At 40.8% G+C, this 23,251-nt stretch overlaps 1 protein-coding gene across 2 annotated transcripts in view; it reads left to right on the top strand.

Annotated features, from left to right (window-relative positions):
- Positions 1–22,546, top strand: part of PSD2 (pleckstrin and Sec7 domain containing 2) — a 91,444-nt gene extending 68,898 nt beyond the window's left edge. For both annotated transcript variants that reach the window (XR_011558658.1, XM_070746958.1), the window contains exons 8-15: positions 730–819; positions 3,167–3,210; positions 9,758–9,948; positions 13,677–13,747; positions 18,010–18,167; positions 19,815–19,959; positions 20,391–20,534; positions 21,005–22,546. Coding sequence is in view for 1 of the 2 variants with exons in the window: in XM_070746958.1 (XP_070603059.1) it covers positions 730–819; positions 3,167–3,210; positions 9,758–9,948; positions 13,677–13,747; positions 18,010–18,167; positions 19,815–19,959; positions 20,391–20,534; positions 21,005–21,232 (1,071 nt within the window). In the remaining variant the exon portion in view is untranslated. The remainder of the gene's footprint in view (positions 1–729; positions 820–3,166; positions 3,211–9,757; positions 9,949–13,676; positions 13,748–18,009; positions 18,168–19,814; positions 19,960–20,390; positions 20,535–21,004) is intronic.
- Positions 22,547–23,251: the final 705 nt, after the last annotated feature.

Raw genomic sequence — 23,251 nt, 5'->3', positions numbered from 1 at the left:
TATTTAGAAAATTGATCCAATTTATATACTGTATCTCAATTGAATCACTGTCAGCTCAATACAATTCAGATTTCTACATAAATGAAAAATGCAGCTTCTGTGCATGCAAAGCAATGTTTTAATCATCAAAATCATTAGAAGAATGTATTGGGTAATTTTCTATTCGTTAAATTAATTTGGGAAGTATGTTTGAAGTTATTCCCTGATCTGAATATTTTTAAGCCCTAATGTAAAATATTTAACATATCTAGCATAAAGAAATATTCTAGATATATTATAGGAACATCTCAGCAATATGTGAACAAGGAATGCAACTGTTTGAAATGGCTTAGGTCACTGCCTCTCCTCTACCTTCTGGTTTATCAGTTAAGAACTTGGAGCCCCGTAATGCAGTACTAGATGAAAGAGGCCAGTGAGATTACAGTAAGGAATGCTTTTTCTTATTTCTCTGGGAAGTTTTCAGGGCTAGAATCCAGACAAGAATCTTTTAGTTCACTTCATGTTCACATGCAAACCTGATTCACTTAAAAGATGGCTGTTTCTAAAATGACTCTGTTATTTTTCTTTCTTTTTCATTCTGCTGCATTTTGGACCTGAACTCTAGAGAAATATTGCTATATAGGAAATATCTGCCTCATTTATTTGAATATTTATATATTTTGTATAGTATTTAAAACATTATGGTTTTTTGAAAAACGGTGTCCAGTGATCTGCTCTTCTGCATTATAGAATATTGGGAAAAAGATGTCCTGCCAACAGTTTACAGCAAATCTGGATGGATTAAATGATGGGAAAGATTTTGCAAAGGATCTGTTAAAGGTAATGCTATGCCCCCAAATGAGTCATTGTGGTTGAGAAAAGGCCAGGAGTCTGAAGCCGAGACCCTACTCACGCTACATATAAGCTACCACTGTTTACATGCTGTGCTTACAAATTCTCATTTTCATTCTTAAGATACTGTCTATATCAGTCTTTGCCACCCTGTTCTACAAATGTCTTGCACTGTAATTCATATCATTCAGTTTACATAATTAATGGACATGATGCTTGGAGATTATGGAAATTATAGGTCATCGAGAGACCTTCAGATTGATGAAACTCAATGCAAATAATCAGAAAAAATGTTATACTAGTTCAGCTTACAAATATAGAACATACTGAATTCAGACTTCTTTCATGTTAAAGCCTTCTATTTCTTGAAAACCACCTGAAAATATCAACTTTATTTGATTAGTCAATCGACCATATCAAAGCAAGAAAAAGGACCACATCGGTCATCATAAAACTGTGACTGGTTAAAATACAGTAAAGTTGGCTAAAATAGAGGGAATTTGAATAAATAATAAGTTAAAATGCAGTATAATAAGCTAAAATTGAGTAGTAAAACATGAGAATATAACTCGTGCAAAGGATTATATTAAACAAAACTAAGATACTGATATAAAATATTCTTAAGTAAGTTCATCTCCTTTGCATGCCACCCCAATATGTTCTATAAAACGTATTCTCATCTGTACAGCCCTGACTATAAACTTAGCGGTTCTAGAAACTACATATATATTTGTACCCTGAAGAAAAAATGATAATTGTTTATTACAGTCCCAGTGTATGATTTTGTCAAGTAGGGGCTGTAAATACTGAGGTCTTACTGAAGAGTATAGTTTACAATTGAGTAGCATATGTGCAATGTCTTCTATTTCTGGTGCACCGCAAATGCATGTTCTCTCAAAATATGGTACTTGGTGGAATCGTCCGTATCTAACCATAGAATCTAACTGCTCAAATCTTGCTCTAGTGAGTGCTGTTCTATGGTATTGGGTCAGACCCATTGTCAGATATTTTTCTAGTTGAAAGGCTCTTTTGTTCTTGGCTAACCATTTCAGTGACCTGCACTTAGAAAGTACCTCCATATCAATTTGTGCATTAACATCTAAAACTCTTTGTTTAAATATTTCCTTGGCCTGATGTCCAGCTGAAAGCAGGTGTTGCATTGAGAAACCGAGATATAGGGTGCTTTGAGAGAGCTGGTTGACCCATGTAGTGGGTTTGGGTGTGCCCATCTGTTCTTCTAAGCACATTTTTGGGAGTCTGTCAGGTTCCATTGGGAGAATCCTCCACCAATAGTTGAAGACTTTAATAACTGTTAAACTGTAGATGGAATGGATGCCAGTTTCAGCTCTTACTGCTGCTGCGGATGTATTTCTGTCGGTCCCCAAGATGGTTCTTAGAAAGCATGCTTGGTTTTGTTCTAGTGGTGCAGCCTTTAACAGGCCCCACAATTCCGCACCATATGTTAGCACAGGTGCGGTTTTTGCTTTATAGACCTTCAGAATTGGGAGCAGGGAGCTTGGGTGGTTATAACTAAAGATATAAGGGTGCTACAAATTTTTTATTAAAGCACTTATTTTGTATAAATAGGAAGCTGTTCATATTCAAACTGATGCATCTTCTGTTACCTTCTGAAAAGAGATAACATAAAGTATTAGAATATGATGCAACTGCCAAATGTCTATGTTCTCCAATTATATACTAATTTCTAACTGCACTTTGTCATATAATGGCCCATAGCCAGGAATTCAATCCTTACCAGCTCATGGTCGATTCAGCCTTCCATCTTCCCATAGTCACTAAAATGAGGATCCAGATTGTTGGGGGCAATATGCTGACATTTTAAACTGCTCAAAGAGGGCTGTAAAGCATAGGAAGCATCTGGAGTGGTGATTTTGGGAGCAATTTGGGGTGGCATAAAAAGCTTTTGGAGGGGTGATTTTGGGAGAGATTTGGGGCGGCGTAGGAAGCGTCTGGAGGGGTGATTTGGGGAGCGATTTGGGGTGGCATAGGAGGTGTCTGAAGGGGTGATTTTGGTAGCAATTTGGGGTGATGTTAGCCTTTGTTAGGACCTCCATTCCTCGATTCTCCTCGCTGTCCGTCTCCACTCCGTTAGCCTTCACTTTGTCCGCCCACCGCTTTTTTAAAAGCCTTAAAGTTTGGATTTTCCTAATGGGTTTGCAAGCATTATTTGCTTTTCCATTGATTCTTATGGAAAACATTGTTTCATCTTATGAACTTTCTACTTACAAACCTGGTAATGGAACGAATTAAGTTCGTAAGACAAGGTATCACTGTACTCAGAAAATATTCTGATAATATTATGTTCTTGTTTCAGACCCTGTATAACTCCATAAAAAATGAAAAACTTGAATGGGCAATGTAAGTAATTGTTTTTTATATATATATAAAAATATATAAATATATATATATATATATATATATATATATATATATATATATATATATATATATATATATATATATATATATATATATATATTATATTGTCTGGTGACTGTAACCCCTACAAAAGTATTGATATATGGATTTTGTTCCAGATAGAAACAGTACACACATCTTGACATTTTATTTATTTTATTTATTTATTTGTCAAGCATGTATAGGAATACAAACAAAGTACAAATATTAATATGCATATATACAAGCATGTTTTTGAGTACAAGATGTTTTACAAAATACATGGGGACTTTAGACAGGAATGGTAGGCACACTAGCGCGCTTATACAGGCCCATTAAATGTTAAAATTCTGCCCAGTTAAGTGAACTAGCTAATCCCACCATTGGCTGGTCCCATTCCCACCCGTTTTTTCGCCCATTTCCCAGCCAGTTTTGGGCCAGTTTGGGCCTTTTGGGGGCCATTTTCTGGACTGTTTTGTATGTTCAATAGTAGTAAATAAATAGAGAGGGAAATTGAGTCAATGGCCTCAACAAGGTATAATTTCACTCTCTATTTATTTACTAGTACTGAAAAACGGCCTGAAAAAAGGCCGAAAAACAAGCAAAAAAATGAAGATTTCAAATCTTCAATTATCCCTCTTCAAGCTGTACAACAATCTGGATTTGAAAGGGGAAGGGGAATTTATAATTTGTGTGGGCATATACTTTAGACCTCTCAATACCTCACATCCATTGTTCTTTTTGCTGTCCCCCTGCACAAATCTTTTAAACATTTGCAGGTAAACACAAAGTGAGCCTTCATTCCAAAGCATATTCCCCCTTCTGAATTTGGATTATTACACAACCATAATATATGGTTGAAATAATATATAATCACACTACTAAGCAAGTAATACCTGGACAATAGCAAAACCATACCCCATATGTAGATTATGTTGAACAAATGTAATGTCTTTGGGTTTATTTAAAGCCAAGATTTGAAAATAAGGAAAACAAGAAAACATCAAAAACTTGAATTGCCATAATGGTGTCTTCTTAAAGTCCCTTGCTTCTTTCTTTGCGTCCAGTTTTAAAACCAATTCTGGGAAAATAAGCTTGGAAAAGGGTTAAAAATCCTTCCATCCACTTGGACCTTTTCCTCATATTAGTACCTTTCTTCCCAAAACAGGTTGTGCTTTAAAACACACATCTGTCTCTAGCATATTTAGTTGGACAACAGGCAGACTCTTTGGAAAGAAATCAAGGAAAGGTGTTCTGCCGGCGTGTGCCAACCACCCACAATTACAGGGTAATTAGTCCAAGAAGACACACACACACACGATTGAATGCAAAAGAAATGTTCTTTATCAACAGAAGAGAAGAAAAACTCCCTTTTAAACTTCAAAGGGATTTCTTGTACAAACAATGCACAGTTTAAATGCAAACCAGTTTCTAACCCAGTAACTGGGAAATTGAGTCCACTAACGTTCTCCAAACAGTGATAAACACTCACAATGAAGTATAATCCAGAGTCCAGGAATTCCGCACGCAGTCTTGAATACAACAATCCACGGTCTTGACAAAACTACGATCAGATAATCCTCCACAATGGCCAAGCCAGCACGCTGCTATTTTTATCAGCAGCTCTAATTACTGGAGCCCCACCCAAACACAGGTGGCCTCTCTTATCTCCTGTAATATTTCTTCAGTTGTTCTCTCCTATGCATAACTCTACGCGTACATGGATCAGTCATACATTCCTCCTCTGAATCCAAGGAAGATAAGGAAGATAAGAAAGATTGATCTCCTCCTGGGCTGTCAGCCAAGCCCCCCTCTTCCATAACACCCACACTTCCTTCGTCAGAGGATACTTCACTGGCAGACTCTGTTGGGAGCAAAACAGGCCTGTGGCATGTGGCTGTTTTCCCTACATCCACCTCCACGTTCCTTGGGGCAGGAGGTGGGCCAGAGCTAACCACAACAGAAAGGAGAGAGGAAAACCAAGGGACACCCTCCCCCCAAAAAATTAATCGGGTGGGGTAGAGAAGGGATCTTAAGTATCAGTGTAGAAGTCCCTTTTTTCCAGTGATAACCGTTCTAGGATAAATCAGATCAATAATAATTTCTGTCCGTGTACCTCTCCTGCTCAGCTTTTCCTCATTATCTGACTATTCCAGAATATAAATAAAGAGAAGAGGACAGATGAGAACTTTGTATCTATTTTTAGGGTCCCATACTACAAATAAAGAGAATGAAGGACAATTATTGTGATTGGGAGAACTTTGTGTCTATTTTTAGGGCCGCAATTATGACAGAGAATAGATATTGCATGTTCAGACAAAACAGAGCTGAGGAAAACTTCTGTTGAGATCATTGTGAACTTCTTCTCATAAATTATGGTCGATGAAGGTGGGGAAATTAGTTATTCTTAGATATCTTTCTATACTTTTATGAATAAAGCATGTTTCTATTAGAGTCTTGCTTCATAGATATGCTGTTCAGGATAAATTGTAATTGTTTGTTTGTTTGTTTTTTTGGTTACAAAAAGGAGACCAAAGCACAGATCCCTAAAAAGGATCTTAATTTGCCCATTTTTGACAGGGTTTTTCTAATTTGCAATCCTAAAATGTGTGAACTTGAAGAATTGCCCGGATAGCATTCTGGAAGTTAAAGTCTACACATCTTAAAAGTTGCCAAATTTGAAAAACATCAGAACATCTAGCTTAGGGGTATCCAACCTTGGCAACTTTAAGACTTGTAGACTTCAAAATGCGCCAAAAAATGGGCAGGAGCAGGGCCAGCCAGTGGTGGGATTAGCCCAAACCGGTCCGAACTGGCTGAATCCCACTCCTGCTTTGAGGCAAGTGGCCAGGAGCCTGGGCAGAGTGTGATGACTGATGTTGAGTTGGCCACACCCACTCAGTCACATGATCACCCTGGCATGCCTACTCAACATGCCTACTGTACTGCCAAAGCCTCCTTAAGCGCCACTGAAAGGCTCCTCTGGCAGCCCCGAAAAGCCCGAGATGGCCGGGATTAAAGAGGGAATGACAGGAAACTGGTCAGGCCTTCATGCCGCTCTCGAATTTCCTGGGAAATTTTTCCGGGCTCGGGTTCTTAAGTAGAAAATGGTTCTTAAGAAGAGGCAAAAAAATCCTGAATACCCGGTTCTTATCTAGAAAAGTTCTTAAGTAGAGGCATTCTTCGATAGAGGTACTACTGTGTTCCCTTTCATATACAGTAATACCCCGGTTATTGCGTCCCCGACCATTGCGAACAGGGTAATTTGCGATTTTTCAACCCAGAAGTCAAAACACCATCTGCGCATGTGTGCCCTTTTTTTCTATGGGCACGCATGCGTAGATGGCGCCCGGCAGATCAGCTGCTGGGCGGCTTCCCTGGGTCTTCCCCCTCTTGCTGGCGGGAGGGCGAGCAGCGGGCATCAGCAAGGAGTTTCCCCACCGCCCACGCAAACTCCTCGCTGCCGCCCGCCCTTCGCCCGCCCACGCCGTTCATTCTCGCCGCTTTCAAGCGAATTCGCTCCAGGACTCAGCTCGAAAGCGGCGAGAGCCAGCGCGGAGAAGCCGTTCGCTGGCGCTGGCTGTCGGCGCTTTTGAGCTGAGTCCTGAAGCGAATTCGCTCCAGGACTCAGCTCGAAAGCGGCGAGAGCCAGCGCGGAGAAGCCGTTCGCTGGCGCTGGCTGTCGGTGCTTTTGAGCTGAGTCCTGAAGCGAATTCGCTCCAGGACTCAGCTCGAAAGCGGCGAGAGCCAGCGCGGAGAAGCCGTTCGCTGGCGCTGGCTGTCGGCGCTTTTGAGCTGAGTCCTGAAGCGAATTCGCTCCAGGACTCAGCTCGAAAGCGGCGAGAGCCAGCGCGGAGAAGCCGTTCGCTGGCGCTGGCTCTCGGCGCTTTTGAGCTGAGTCCTGAAGCGAATTCGCTCCAGGACTCAGCTCGAAAGCGGCGAGAGCCAGCGCGGAGAAGCCGTTCGCTGGCGCTGGCTGTCGGCGCTTTTGAGCTGAGTCCTGAAGCGAATTCGCTCCAGGACTCAGCTCGAAAGCGGCGAGAGCCAGCGCGGAGAAGCCGTTCGCTGGCGCTGGCTGTCGGCGCTTTTGAGCTGAGTCCTGAAGCGAATTCGCTCCAGGACTCAGCTCGAAAGCGGCGAGAGCCAGCGCGGAGAAGCCGTTCGCTGGCGCTGGCTGTCGGCGCTTTTGAGCTGAGTCCTGAAGCGAATTCGCTCCAGGACTCAGCTCGAAAGCGGCGAGAGCCAGCGCGGAGAAGCCGTTCGCTGGCGCTGGCTCTCGGCGCTTTTGAGCTGAGTCCTGAAGCGAATTCGCTCCAGGACTCAGCTCGAAAGCGGCGAGAGCCAGCGCCAGCGAACGGCTTGTCCGCCGCCTGCCTGCTCGCTAGCGAGGAGCCGAAGATTGGGGGCGGCGCAGCTGTTTTAAAATGTTGCCGCCGGCATGGGGGGCTTGCCAGCACCCCCCGGACCCCCAACCCGGGTTTGGGGGGCTGCTAGGAAGCCCCCCATGCCGGCGGTGACGTTTTAAAACAGCCGCGCCGCCCCCAATCTTCGGCTCCTCGCTAGCGCTGCGGGAGTAAAAACACCATCTGCACATGCGCAGATGGTGTTTTTACTTCCGCAGCGCTATGTTGCGAAAACCCGCTCGTTGCGGGGGGTCCTGGAACGGAACCCTCGCAACGAGCGGGGGATCACTGTACAACAGTTTCTCCTCCCTTGCCCTGGTTGGGGGTGCTATTTAGCTGCACTGCTCCTTCTCTAGAGCTACTCAGGGACCTGTCAATTCTATTAGTCCCCTCCTCACATTTTTTGGAGTGCTGTACTGTGGAGGTCATCCTTGATTTATAACTTCATTTAGAAATGAAAAGGAGAAGAGTTACGGTAGTACTGCAAAAGGTATTTACAACAAGTCCTTGCATGTATGACCTTTGCAGCATCCAAATGGTTATGTGGTCAGAATTCGGGCACTTGGCAACCAGCACGTGTTTAGGATAGTTGCAGTGCCCCAGGAATGTGTGATTGCTATTTGCAACTTTCCAAGCTGGCTTCTGAAAAACAAAGTTAATAAGGAAAATTAAACTTGCTTAATGATCCCATGATTCACTTAACCACTGCAGTTATTTGCTTTAACTATAGTGGCACAAAGTAGAATTGAAGAAATCGTGATGATTCAGGATGATCCATATTCAAATCAGGTCACTTTGGGGAGGGATCCTTTTTCATTTGGAGAGCCATAAAAATAACCTGACATGTTCCATTTTGGTTAAAGATTTCACTGAATCTAAAGAACTTTCCCCATCTTCATCCATTTGCACAGGATATATGAAGTTGCATCCAGGGGTGAATTGCTACCAGTTCATCCCGGCTACCAGTTCACCTGAAAGTCTATGCGCATGCCCAGAAGTTCCCCCCACACACATTCGTACTCCCAATAGCAAACAGATAGCAACAGTAATTGAAACCCTCTACTGGTTTCACCTTGAAAATTTACCGATAGGTGTGGCAGAAGCTAGCTCCGAAGATGACACTCTTCTCCATTTGGAAAAGAAAGTGAATTTTGTGGTCCAGCTATAGTTTCCTCTGTTTTTGAGCTTCAAATTTAGCCAGTATGCAGACAAATTGAGATTATCACCTCCATTCCCTTTATTTTCATATGGGCCACTTTCTGATGCTGCTGTCTGGAATATTTCTATATTAACAGATTAATAGAGTTGGAAGGTAGCTTGCACGTCATCTAGTCCAACCTCCTGCCCAAGCAGAATATCCTACATCTGCCTCAAGCTAGGATCGAACTCACAACCTCCTGATTGTGAGGCAAGAGCTCCACCACTTGGCCACCTCAACTTATAACCAAAATAACTTTTATATTAAAAGACTTGGGGGTAGGGTTGGAACTTTGATGTTATATATGTTGATGGCAACCGGATTATTTTATGCACAAAAATGGAAGGATGCTTTAATCCCCACAATGGATGAATAGCTGCAAAAGTTGATAGAATTAGCAGAGATGGCTAAACCGACTGCCTTGATAAAAGAAAAGGAAAAAAAACACAAGTACTTTGTTTCTCTTGGGAAACTGTTTCTGGCTTGAAGTAGAAAAAGAAATGAAACTTTGATTTTAGTTTTTACCAATTAGATAGATTTGTTATTATAGAAGTGGCTAGTTTATACTATTATGTAAAAGTTGAGGTTTGACGTTATTTCTTATTCTACTGCATCAAAGGGAGTGAAAAGTCAGTGCCTTTTTTTTCTTTTTCCCTTCTTGTCTACACTTTTCTCTTCCCTTTCTCCTCACTTACTTTTCCTATTATTAGTTTTTGTCTTTTTTATTTTATATTATAAATTAATAAAAATTAAAAATAAAAAGGAATATTTCTATAGAGCATTAGAGCAATATCCACAATAACTTACTGATGTCTTTTCAGTTTTTCTAAATACTGCGTGGCATCTCCCCCGCCAAAATTTCTATGCTTTAGTTTAATTTTTTTATTCTTTTTGTCTGGTATCAAAGTGATGAAGATGAACTCAGGAAGTCATTATCAGAATTGGTAGATGATAAATTTGGTGCCAGTGCAAAGAAACTCACAAGGATAGTTGATGGCAGTAACCCTTTCCTGGATGCTCCCCAGGCCCAGAATGCTGTTACCTACAAGCATGGCATCCTCACTCGGAAAACCCATGCTGACATGGATGGAAAGAGAAGTAAGTCTTAACTGAGGAGGATGAGATCAGGACAAGATTGTTATGATGAAATAATTTGAGTCTATGGTGCATTTATAACTGTCAGTGCAACTAAAAACAGAATAAGTAATCTTTGCCATTAATTAATTTTGCGGCTGTTATTAATTATTTCACAGCTTTGCACATATCCATCTCCTCATTTTATATTACTCCAGCAACTATCAGATTCAACTACCTTTCCTTTCGGTTAAGTTCAGACCAAAAGGATTTTAAAATCCTAGTTTCATATGTCACATTAAGTCCATTTTTAATCATGTTTTTAATGAGCTACAATGACTAGGTTTACACAAGATTCTAAGCCAATCACAACAAATGAAATGGTTACCATTCTTGTGTGTTGATAGCTTATAACTTCCATTGTCAATGTACCACCACATAATCAATAATTTTTATTATGATTGTTTTAAAACCTGTTTCATGTGCCCAAATTGTAATTCAATTGTTGCTTCAAAAGGGAACCCAATGCTTTTGCTTTTACTTTATATTAATGTGTTTTGTTTCAAAGGGAAAGCAAGGAAATGCATGTAATTTTAAAAAAATGTTATCAGCAATCTATGCAGAAACAGCTTAGAGTTCAGGAGCTGTTTACTATTTTTTAGGTGTGGTCTTACTAAGGTTTTATAGAGTGATAGTAGTACCTCACTTGATCTTGATTGTATCCCTCTGTTAATGCAATTTAGGATTGCATTGACTGTTTTGTCTGCTACTGTACATTGCTGGCGCATATTTAGCTGGTTGTTCACTAAACACCAAGATCCCTCTCAGAGTTACTGCCATTAAGCCATGTTTCACCCAATCTATATGTGTCCTTTTGTTTTTCTTGCCTAAGTGTAAGGCTTTACTTTCGCTACACTGAATTTCATTTTGTTACCATGTTTCCCCAAAAATAAGACACTGTCTTATAGTTTTTTGCACCTTGAAATAAGCGCTTAGCCTTATCGCCTTGTACTCAAAAGCACAATTGGGCTTATTATCAGGGATGTCTTATTTTGGGGAAAACATGGTAGATAAGACCCAGTGTTCAAGTCTTTTATAATTCATCTGGAACTTCAGCCTATCTTCTAGGGCAGTGATGGCGAACTTTTTTGGTTCGTGTGCCAAGAGGGAGTGTGTGGGTGTGTTAGCAAACCCATTTCCTTCCCCCCCCCCCCCACATGCATGCAAAAACCCCTTACTGTGTAAGGCTGGTACATGAAAAAAAATACCCTAATGGACTAACTGGAAGTTTGGGAAAGTGCAAAAACAGCATAACAGGCAAACCGAAAATATGGAAAACGCACTTCCGGTTTGCCCATTGTGCTGTTTTTTGCACTTCGATGCTTCAGAAAGCTTCCCTGAACACTCAGAAGTGCAAAACACAGTACAACAGCAAAACGGAAGTGAGTTTTTCGGAACTTCCAGTTTGTCTGTTGGGCAATTTGTTTGGCTTCAGGGAGCATAACAGCCTTTCCCAAGGCCAAAGGTGACACAGGGCAAAGTCTCACGTGCCCTCCAAGGTGGTAAGCATGCCATAGGTTTGCCATCACATTTCTAGATGTTAGCTTAGTATCATCTGCAAATTTGGTAAATTCCCCTTTTATTCTCTAATAACTCATTTATGAAAATATTGAAGAGTACTAGACCTAAGACGGAACTTTGTGGTACTCCCCTGCTTATTTTCCTCCATGTAAACATAGACCCATTATGGACTACTGCCATGTTTTGCCTAACTGTAGTTGTACCTTTGGTTTTTCCTGCCCAAGTGTTAAACCTTGCTTTTCTCCACATTACATTTCATTTGGATAGAACCCAGTGTTCAATCTGTCAAGATTTTTTGGATCCTGAAAGCAGTGGGTTGCTACCAGTACTGCCTGGCTCCATGAACCATTGGCAGTGGGAGTCGCCTACCTGCCCAGGATGCTTCTGCGCATATGCAGAAGTGTGATGCACATGTGTGAACACACCCATAAACTGGTAGCAATGGGATTTGTAACCCATTACTGGATCCTGAGCTGGGTTCTTGACTATTTCTGCCAACTTAAAATTATCTGCAAATTTGATGAGTTCCCCTTCTATTCCCTCATCTAAGTCATTTGTGAAGATATTGAAGAATACTGGGCCTCAAACAGAATCTTGTGGTACCCCACTGCTTACTTCCCTCCATATAGATGTAGTACCATAAAGGATGACTCGCTGAGTATGCTTTGTCAACCAGTTACAAATCCCTCTGTTGCTGATGCTGTCTATCCCATATTTTTCTAGCTTACCAAAAAGTAGGTTGTGGTCTACTTAGTTGAATGCCTTGCTGAAGTCTAAGTATATTATGCCCACAGTATTTCACTGCTCTGCTAATTTAATCTCTATGATGAAGAATGAAATAAGATTGGTTTGGCATGATCTGTTTTTAACAGCCCTGTGCTGACTGCTAGTTATTATTTTACTAGTTTCTAGAAGTTGGCAGATCTGTTTTTTTAATTATCTTTTCCAGTATCTTTCTGAGTATTGATGTTAGGGTCATTGGTCTGTAGTTTCCTGGTTTTATTTTTCGTTCCCCCCCCCCCTTTTTGAAGATGAGAACCAAATCAGCTCTTTTCTAGTCCTCTGGTAGTTCCACGGTAGCTCCAGGATTTTTGAAAGATGTGGTACAGTGATTCTATGATGACATCTGCCAGCTCCTTTAGAACTCTGGCATGTATTATCTATTTATTTAATTAATTAATTTGACTCATGTAATTTGTCAGGTCCCAGTGATTTGTATTCATCAAAATCAGACAGGTGTTCTCTTACCATTTGTTTTGCTTATTTTAACTTTTATTTCTAATTTGTCTTTTACAGTTATGTTTGCAGACCAATGTAAATAATGAGTTAAGCAGTAGTGTTGGGTGAACCAAACCTGCAAAGTTTGGGTTCATGCCGAACCCAAACCCGAACTTTTTTAAAAGTTCGGGTAAAGTTTGGGTTCAGGTTCGGCGTTTGGCCGAACACTGCAAAACGCCGCCTCCTGGGAGGACAGTGGGGAATCCCATCGTGGGATTTACCACCTCCTTTTGCTTGCTGAGCTGCAAGCAAAAGGAGCTGGGAAATCCCATGAGGGGAATCCAGGGTCAGGGCTTTGACGTCACGGAGACTACTTCCTGGCCGGCCGAAATGGGGATGAAGGAGTCTCCGTGACGTCAAAGCCCCACCCCTGGAATCCCCTTGTGGGATTTCCCACCTCCTTTTGCTTACAGTGCTGCAAGCAAAAGGAGGTGGGAAATCCCATGATGGGATTCCCCACTCTCCTCCTGGGCGGTGGCGTTTCGCAGTGTTCGGCCGAATGCCGAACCCAAACTTTGCCCGAACTTCACGCCGAACCCGAACTTTACCCAAACCTTTAAAAAACTTTTTTAAAAGCGCTGCTGCTGTCTGGGTTCGGGTTTGGGTAAAGTTCAGGTGAGTTCGCTGAGCCCAAACTTCCTGAAGTTCGCCCAACACTATTAAGTAGCTCTGCTTAACTTCCTTGCCGTCTTCTCTCTTTATTGGACTGATTGTTTCCTGTTATTTATATGCGGGAAGAAACTTTTTAAATTATCTTTTGTTGCAAGTCTTTGTTCATTCTGAGCCTTTGCTTTTCTGACTTTGTCTTTACAGATTCTGGTTATTTGATGATATTCTGCATTAGTTGTGTGTCCCTCTTTCCTGTAGTTATGGAAAATATTTATCTTTTTCAGCTCCAAGAGGACGAAGGGGATGGAAGAAATTTTATGCTGTCCTTAAAGGGACCATACTGTATTTGCAAAAAGTAAGGATGGTTTATAAACTCCTTTTACCACGGAATGATATTTTCTTAAGGCAGGGATTCAGAGGTGGGTTCCTACCAGTGTGGTCCAGTGCACCACTCCGGTAGTGGCCCTCTAATTACACAATTTTGGCATGACGACTCCGGTGTTGTCTTTCCTGGTCCGTGCATGCTACCATCTTTTTTCCCTTAATTTTCGCTGATTTTTTTTGCTCTCTGAACATGTGCAGAAGGAAAATCCTACTCCTGCGCATGCACAGAAGCAAAATTGCACTTGGGGATGTGCGCATGCGAAACATCACTATGCACACGCAGCACACTGGTAGGAAGGTAAGAGGAACCCACCCCTGCAAGGATTTCTATTAAATCTAAATTGCTTAATGGATTGATATTAGGAGAAATGTAATATAGAAAGAAACCTACAAAATCTAGCTTTAAACAATGGCTCTGGAAATTCACAGGTTTGCAAAATAGTTTGTCTGGAATCAACAAAAGATTTCGCTTTGTGAACCAAAGGAAAAGAAGGGTACTCAAAGACAAAAGTTCATGTTCCAATTTCAAAAGCCAGATGGCTTGGCTAATGATCATTGCTGCAACAATACCAATCGGGTGGGCCTGTCCATCACAATTGAGGTTACAGGCTGATAATGATATTCCCAAAAAATTGGCATGGCTATGGGGCTTAGGAGCAATTTCTGGGGAGCTGCCAATAGTGCTTCCCAGCATCTGGTCCCTCTGATATTTGGTTCCCACTGCCTAATCATAAAACCATCTCTGACCCTATTACTACTCAATTGCTCAGAGAGGAATACCATGTCGGGTGCATGTCCCCCCTCGTGAGTCAGACCCTGTACTACTTGAGTAAGGTCCATGGCTGTCATGAACTCCTGCGCTAACCCAGAGGTTTCGACGAGCGATGGCAGGTTAAGATCCCCCAAGACTATAAGTCTCGGGAATCCCACTGCCAGCCCGGCTACCTCCTCGAGCAGCACAGGCAGGGCTGTTGACACACAGCTGGGAGGCAGGTACGTGAGCAACAAGCCCATCTGAACCCCTAAGTCCAACTTCACAAGGAGGGACTCACAACCCGCAATCTCTGGAGCAACGAGTCTACATAGGCACAGGCTCTCCCTGGCTATAATAGCCACTCCTCCCCCCCTCCCCTGGGGTCGCGGTTGATGCCATACCTGAAACCCAGCTGGGCAAATTTCAGAGAGAGGAACTCCTCCCTCTGGGCCCAGCCAGGTCTCAGTCACACATGCCAGGTCGGCCTCCTCATCCAGGATCAAATCCCGGATGAGGAGAGCTTTATTTACCACCAACCTGGCATTGAGTAGCAGCAACCTGAGCCCAGGGCCAGAATTACACTCATCACCAGTACCCTGGGTTGAGCTCACGGAACCGGAACAAGGGATCGCTGTTAAGCAGCGATTCCTCCTTCCCCTGGAACGGCTAGTTCCGTGGCACCCGCCATATCTGCCTCTCCCCAGCAGGACCGGGATGTTCTTTCCTCTCATTTAAATCATGAATGAATCATTTTATTTTTTTATTTTATTTTATTTATTTCGGTAATATATTAGTATTCCTTTGGAACCACTGATGTAGTACACAGATGAGCAATAAAACAATTTGCACAAAATAATCTGCAATAAAATTAAGTAATACAAAGTGCAAATATATATTAGAAAAATTTAAAGCAAAAGATATTAACCAATGTATTTGAAGGCAATTTTTCATGGAGACAGTGTGCAAATTATGCAGGAAATAACTCTTTTTAAGCAATTATGTGAAATTAGGCAGTACAGGAACAAATCATACTTTCCCCAGGAATGTTTTTCATTATATAATCAGAATACATAATTTGAAAGTTTTCTGTCCTCAACTGGCAATATGTGCCTGCATTTATTTAGCTTGAGTAAGAACATTTAAAGTAATGAATTTCTATTTATTTATATTATAACAAATGTTGCTACTCGCCTTTAATTTTTGTACCATATAATTTTCCCATTTATTGTTTGTTTACCTCCATGCATATAACTCGCTGATTAAAATTCAGAAACTGGTTTTTCTACAGCAAGTGAGCAAGGAGATAGTTGCTATTTCCATTGACAGGACAGGACATTTTCCAAATACTTGACACCTCTCATTTCCAAACAGAAGTGGAAAGCAAAAAAAAGCTAGGGAAATAATGTAGCAGTAAAAACAAGGAACATGAACAACATATTGGGATAGTAGTAGTACCAGGGGTGGGCAGTAGGCAGGATGGGGTGGAATGCCGTTCCACCAGCGGAAATGAAGCTGCATGCACAGCTCCAGCTGACCGGCGGCAGTCACTTCCTGGATTACCGGTCTTGGCTCAGTTCTTTTTTTCCTTGCTGCTCCTGTTGTTTCTGTGCTCCTTGCTTTTTTCCTCTTTCCTCCTTCCTGGCTTTGGATGAGCTTCCGTCTCTCCTTCGTGGCTCCCCTCCAGCCTCACATGGCCACCTCCCGATGCCAGGAAGGAAGAAAGAGGAAAAAAGCAAGGAGTGCATAGTAGCAGGGGGAAAAAGGAGAGCCGATCTGCATCAAAGCTTTATCATCTCAGCTGCGGACGGAGCAAGGGCTTCATGAGGGGGAAAAGACTGCAGCTCTCCTTTCCCCCCCCTGCTGCTGCTGCTTCCATCTGCACTCCTCACTTTTTTCCTCTTTCCTCCTTCCTGGCCTCAGACCACCAGAAACAGGAATGCCACCAGCACCACTTCCACCCACGCCTTCTGCTTGCACCTCAGGCTGGGAGGTGGCATGTGAGGCTAGAGGGGAGCAGGGCAGGAGAGAGAGAACTTCATCCAAGGCCAGGATAGAGGAAAAAAGTGAGGAGCACAGAAGGCAGCAGCAACAGCAGGGGGAAAAAGGAGAACCGTGCTGTGCCAAAGCAGTCTGGGCTGTAGTCTTTTTCCCCTCGCAAAGCCTTTGCTCCGCCTGCAGCTGGGATGAAAAGGTGTTGTGCAACAATAAGAACCTTGTAATTCTCCCTGGCCTTTCTCATATTTTTAAACAACAACCCCTGGTCCTCCTCCTCCTCGGAAAGCAGCAGGAAGACCAGCACCAGCAGGAGTTGTGGGGCGCCCTTTTCCTCCCTCCTCTTTTCTCAGCAGTTGATGGGCACCCGTTCGCCTAGCTACCGAGCTTGAGGTGGGCGGCGACTCAGGAAACGCAAAGCAAATTGTCATCCCAGTGAGCAACACTGGTGAGGTTGTAAGTCGAGGACTTAACAGTTCACTTGAACAATGATGATCATTCAAGCCACTCCCACCTGGCCACATGACCATCAAGCCACACCCACAAAATAAGCCATACCCACAGTGTGGCAGTAAAATTTTTGGCTGCCCATTACTGAGTAGTACTATAATGCTTCAGTGCAAAGATGGCAGAAAAGGGACCTCAGAGTTTTGTTCAGAAGATTTGTGTGTGATGGTTGCCCAAGATTTTTCTCGACGATTGAGTTTTAAATTTTTTGGCTGCAGGAGAATGGGTATGGCACCACTGCATTGACTGACGTTTGCTCTCTGGAGTATGATGATAAGCCCAAATTTCATCTCCTGTCACTATACAGTTCAGAAAAGCCTCACCTTCAATCTCAAAATGGTCAAGAAATTCTTGGGCGGCACTGACTCTGTCAGTTTTGTGTGCTTCAGTAAGCATCTTGGGCATCCATCACCTAAGCATTCAGGTAGCGTATTACAGTGTGCACTTCGCACTTGGAGGGAAACGGAATGAGGACGCTCATCTCTAACTTTCACCACAATGCCAGTTGATGATCTACTGACCCCTGGCACTGCTTGTTCTCTTCCACTGGCTTCCCACGACACGATAGTAATACCAATTTCCCTCACGAACATACCTTGTGATAGCTATGTGCCTTGTAAGCTTACTTTCTGGGTAATCCTCAGAGCACTTGTCAACAACAGTCCCAAGGCCGCATATACAAAATTTATAAAAGAACTCACACGCTTTATATTTATAATTTGAAATAAATCCAAAAAAATTGATTGCTGGAAGAGTACTCAAAACTCAATTCCTTTCTTTATTGGATCCCAGACATCTCTTCAGTCTTTATGCATTCCTCTCTTGACTGCCATCTGATTCTGCTCTTTCCTGTTTCTTTTATGGTCTTCATTGGATTGGATTCTCAAACCTTTTAAAGGAAAATCTGGAGAAATGTCAGCAGATGTAAAGGATCATTTCCAAAGAGTTATGGATGAACTGTTGTTTCTTTTTTGACACAGGATGAATATAAACCTGATAAAGATCTTTCTGAAGTAGATCTAAAGAATGCTATTCGCATTCATCATGCCTTAGCCACAAAAGCCTCGGATTATAGCAAAAAATCCAATGTGTTGAAATTGAAGACAGCAGACTGGAGAGTGTTTCTCTTCCAAGCTCCGTAAGTACCATAGGAAACATTAGGCAGGATTGTTAGAATTTGGAGTGACTTATTTGAGATTATATTTTTACACCTTCCAAAGATTCTTGGGGATCTGATGACATCGTCTTAGAAATTGGGGAATTAAAGGGGAAAATAGGGCATATTCAGCCTAGCAGAAGCTTAACTCATCTATTTCAGTTTTAAGGTTAATGAAAAACTGAACAATCTTGACAACCATTAATTCGTTTGTAAATTTGAATGGCATGATCTTGGCATCTGGGACCTCAAAAATGTGGGTTGAGATCCATGGATTGTGTCTCCTCGGTTATAAGTGCTCTTTTAATATAGCAGTCTCATGATCACATTGAGATTCTTATTACAATTGACATTATCATCAGATCTTATCATTCAATAAATGAAATTTCAATGAATAAATGACTACCAAGCTCTAGGGAAATCAAGATATTCAGGCAGTTCAATGAGTATAAAGATTTATTGCAAGCTGAAGCTCTCTACAAGAATCTGACCAGCTAGCAGTCAAGGGAAATGAGTGGGAGATAAGAAAGTAATTCAAGTTGGACTGGGTTTAGATCTGGGTGCTGGGACTCATGACATATGACATGTTTGACCTCTCCCTCAGGTTCAGCCTAGTCGTCTCCTACAATTACTATGTAATTAGCATTAGAAGCCATTATCTGAAAACAAGACAGTTCTATAGTATCATAGAAGCAATTTAGGACTACTCTATAAATATTGAATAAAATGAAAACATTGATTGATTGATTGATTGATTGATTGATTGGATTTGTACGCCGCCCCTCTCGGAGGACTCTGGGCAGCTCACAACATATCAAAAAGTACAAAACAGTATACATCTCAAAAGATCCAATTAATATGACTAAAGGAACTTAAAAACTCCAATATAATTTAAAGAACATTCATCACCATTCACTCCATAAATACACTAAAACACTCATTTGGTCAGGGGGTTTAGGATGTAATGGCCCCAGGCCTAGCGACATAAATAGGTCTTTAAACTTTTTCAGAAGGCAAGGAGGGTGGGGGCAGTGCGAATCTCTGGAGGGAGCTGATTCCAGAGGGCCGGGCCCCCCACAGAGAAGGCTCTTCCCCTGGGCCCTGCCAAACGACATTGTCTAATTGATGGGACCCTGAGGAGCCCGACTCTGTGGGAACTGACCGGGCGCTGGGATTCATGCAGCAGAAGGCGGTCTTGGAGGTAATCTAGCCCAATGCCATGTAGGGCTTTGTAGAGTCATAACCAACACTTTGAATTGTGTCTGGAAACTAATCGGCAGCCAGTGCAGTCCAGGGAGTGATGGTGAAATATGGGAGGCCCATAACCGCTCACGTGGCTGCATTTTGGACGATTTCCAAACACTCTTCAAAGGTAGCCCCATGTAGAGAGACAAAGACTAATTGTTACATATAATGAAGAAGCAGATCTAATCTATAAAGATCCTGGATTGTAAACATTGGGAATCCATCTTCTTCAACATTAAAAGAAAATATATATATAAATCTCAACATAATTGTCAGCTTCCAAAAATTATCCAGACAAATATATTTATAATTATATCCATAAAGCACAAAGCAATTATAGCTTTCCCCTTCCCCTATGTTTCTGACCATTTCTGCTTTCCATAGAAGTAAAGGAGAAATGCTGTCATGGATCCTGAGAATAAACTTGGTAGCTGCCATTTTTTCTGCCCCTGCATTTCCAGCTGCTATTTGCTCCATGAAGAAGTTCTGCCGGCCTCTTTTGCCATCTTCATCAACTAAACTCTGTCAGGTAAAACGGTACATAGGATGGCCTGGAATTGAGGCAAGCACTAAATGAAACATGCATTTCTTTGCAAGAACAGGATTTGCACCACAAATCATGGAAGGTCCCAAACTCAGATTAAAGAAGACAAGTCACTTCTGCTCCCTATTCATATGCCTTGGCTGATCTGTTTTGTGATGAAGGCAGGAGGCAGGTAGCTGAAATATTGCCTAAGGGGAGTTTCTTTCCATATCTTATGTGACTTATGCCACTTTTTTATTTAAAATACTTATAACCTGCCTAAGATAACTATGCTACACTACGCTATGCATGCTATATAATTTGAAAGCAGCAAGAAGGATGATACATTTTGCAATATCATTTTTGAACTCATATTTCTTAAAGTAAAATAGTTTTATTCTACAGAGGGGATGAGTTGACATTTTTTTCTCTATCAGGAAGACCAGCTACAGTCCCATGAGAATAAAATGAGGCAAATTACAGATGAATTAACTGAACATAAACTTCATCCAGTAGTGAAATGCCTGAAGTCAAAAGAGGCTGAAGAATATCGATTGAAGGAACATTACTTAATATTTGAGGTGAGTCTTTTATCTCCTACCATAGATGGCAAATGATAGCTGCCAGTGGAACTAATTAACTTGATGAATTTTTTGGCATGCGCAAAAGCATCTGACAACTGAGCATCATAATTTACTTATTTTTTAAAAAATATTTTTTATTCATTTATAAACTTTAAAAACAAAAGAAAAACAAACAAACAAAACATTATACTATACAAAAAAAAGCAATACATATACACATTCATAATGTACTCTATTCTATGATTAAGCAAAAATTATTTCCTAATTGAAAAAGGAAATTATGTCCTTTCAGGATTTACCACATTTTCTCTAAAGGAATCAGGAATAATTCTCAGCTGTAAAAGACATAAATATACCGTACTTGTGATTTGCATAATTCATGCCACTTTACTGTTTTTTATTGCACATCTCCTAAATAATTTTGGGCCAAATAAAAACGTTTTATTCTATTTTAATGGTCTCTGCAGAAAAATCGATATGAGACATATATCAACCTCTTATGTGCAAAGATAAAGGCTGGGACAGATGACCTGGAAAGAATCGAAGCCAACCTCTTCACCATGGAGACCCAGGATATTTCTTTGAGGAAGACTTGTTCCAGTCCTTCTATAACCCAAGGGCAGTTGCCTGTTGAAAGTAGTAAGGCAGAAAAAGACACTCTAGAGCCAAATACTTCACACACAGGGAGTCAATAAGAGAGAGCTGGTTCTCTTTATCTGCAACCCGTGAGCACAATAATTTCTCAGAAATAGAGTTACTTCAATAGAAAGAATTCAAAGGTGTTTTAGTTTACACTAATTCTATTCTGGTGCTTATGCTTTTGGAATTAGGCCGCCCGTGTTGGTTTTCCTGACGATATGCAATAAAAGGGCAAATTTCCCATAGAAGGGCTGCATAGATCTTTGACCCACTTCTTGTCTTTGTGGGTACCTGAATTTTCCAATGAACAACATGTGTGAAACTATGATAACATGGGAACCCAAATGAATTCATTTCTTTGTTTAAAAAAAAAATACAAGTGAAATGGTGGTTCCACAGCCCTTGCAACAGACTTACAAAGAAAACTATTGAAACAGTGGGATTTTTATTCATTTTTGATAAGAGGTTCTGGACTGGACAGGGTATCTGTTGAATCACATTTACACATAAATTGTAAAAACTATTTTACCATACCTTCCTACTGCCAAACACAGGTGTTTCCGATTGGTTTCCGATTCAGATGTTTAAACTTGCAATCTAACATAGGCCAAAACAATAGCAGGAATAAAATTCCTTTAATATACAGGGAACTCTTAACAAGACTAAGTAATGTTTTGAAAAGGTGATAGTTTTTTTTCTCTTTCTTTTTCTAACAAAATTCCGTCTGACTTTGCTGCAGTAAAAGCTGCTCTTGCTATGCTCTCAGCTCTCAGCCTCTGTAAATAGCCAATTCACAGCTCTTGTTCCTGTTCCTTCTACTTCTTCCTCTTCCTTGCCATCCAAGCATTTGCAAGATAACCTATGTGCGTAATGACCGTAGAAAACTGAGTTGCAGTCACAGATAGTTGTACATATTCCATTTTGCTGTAAGCATAAATATACTTGCATAATGGGATGTTGTGCTTCTGTTCTTTTTTTGCTGTGATGAAAGTGGTTTTTTAAGACCTCCAGCACTTTATTTATGTATTGATTCATCATCATCTTTTTTTCTATACATTTTTCACAGTCAATCAAGTTCCAGTTTTAAAGGATCTTGTAGCTGCTAATTACAGTAATTTACAATTTATATTTTTGCAGCTTTTTAAAATAAAAATAATAAAGAGATTTCTTTGGATTCTCACAGCTTTGGAGAAATTATAAATTATTGAGTTTCCATATTTCTTACCACTGAGGGATACTGCCCTCTTTGTCACCAAATTTTTAACCATAATTTTTGTATAGTTTGATAATTTTATTTGAAAGAATGCACTAAGAATGATGTACAAATAAATACTAAAACTGTTAATAAAGAAAATTCATTTAAAGCTCCATTTGGTGTTTTGATGATTTTTAACCATTCAGTAGAATATTTATCCTTATTTAATGATCCTTTGGGAAGATTTACTGAAACAGGGAGTGGTAGTATTCACCCAATTATAGATGTAGTAATCCTGAATAGAGGCAGGCTGTCAATAAAGGAGTGATAACTTTTGTTGATTACTGCTGATACAGAATACAATGACATTTCTCTTTTTGGCCACAGTTGACTGAGATTCCCATTTCTAACTAAATTATTCCATTTTGTGTAATTTGCAGATCTGATAAGTATCCCACTTCTTCATCAAAGTCATTAGCAAAATGTTGATAAGTACAGGAATTAATACTGTAGCAGCTCACTTTATACCTTCTTTCAATTTGATAAAGAATTATTGATGAATGCCTGTTGGGTATGATTTTTAGACAACTATATATTTGCTTGTCATGCCATTCAAGTAGATTTAATTAGCTCAATAATTATAGATTGTTTAATCTTTTTTTTTTTGGTCTTTTAATGACTTCATAATCCTTTGCATTGGGGTGGAGTCAGAGTCTGCAGAGAGGGGCGGCATATAAATCTAATAAATAATAAATAGTAATAACAACTGAATGGAGCTGAGTGTTTACGGGCTGGATGCCCTTTCCTGTTGCCAATGCAGAGTTTACAGGAGATAATTTCACATTTTGCCCAGAGAGAGAAATATTTGCTGTTACCTAGG

The sequence above is a fragment of the Erythrolamprus reginae genome, chromosome 3, assembly GCF_031021105.1.
Source record: "Erythrolamprus reginae isolate rEryReg1 chromosome 3, rEryReg1.hap1, whole genome shotgun sequence".
NCBI classification, from domain to species: Eukaryota; Metazoa; Chordata; class Lepidosauria; order Squamata; family Dipsadidae; genus Erythrolamprus; species Erythrolamprus reginae.
The sequence above is the reverse complement of the archived record's forward strand: the minus strand, read 5'-3'. Positions and strand labels throughout refer to the sequence as shown.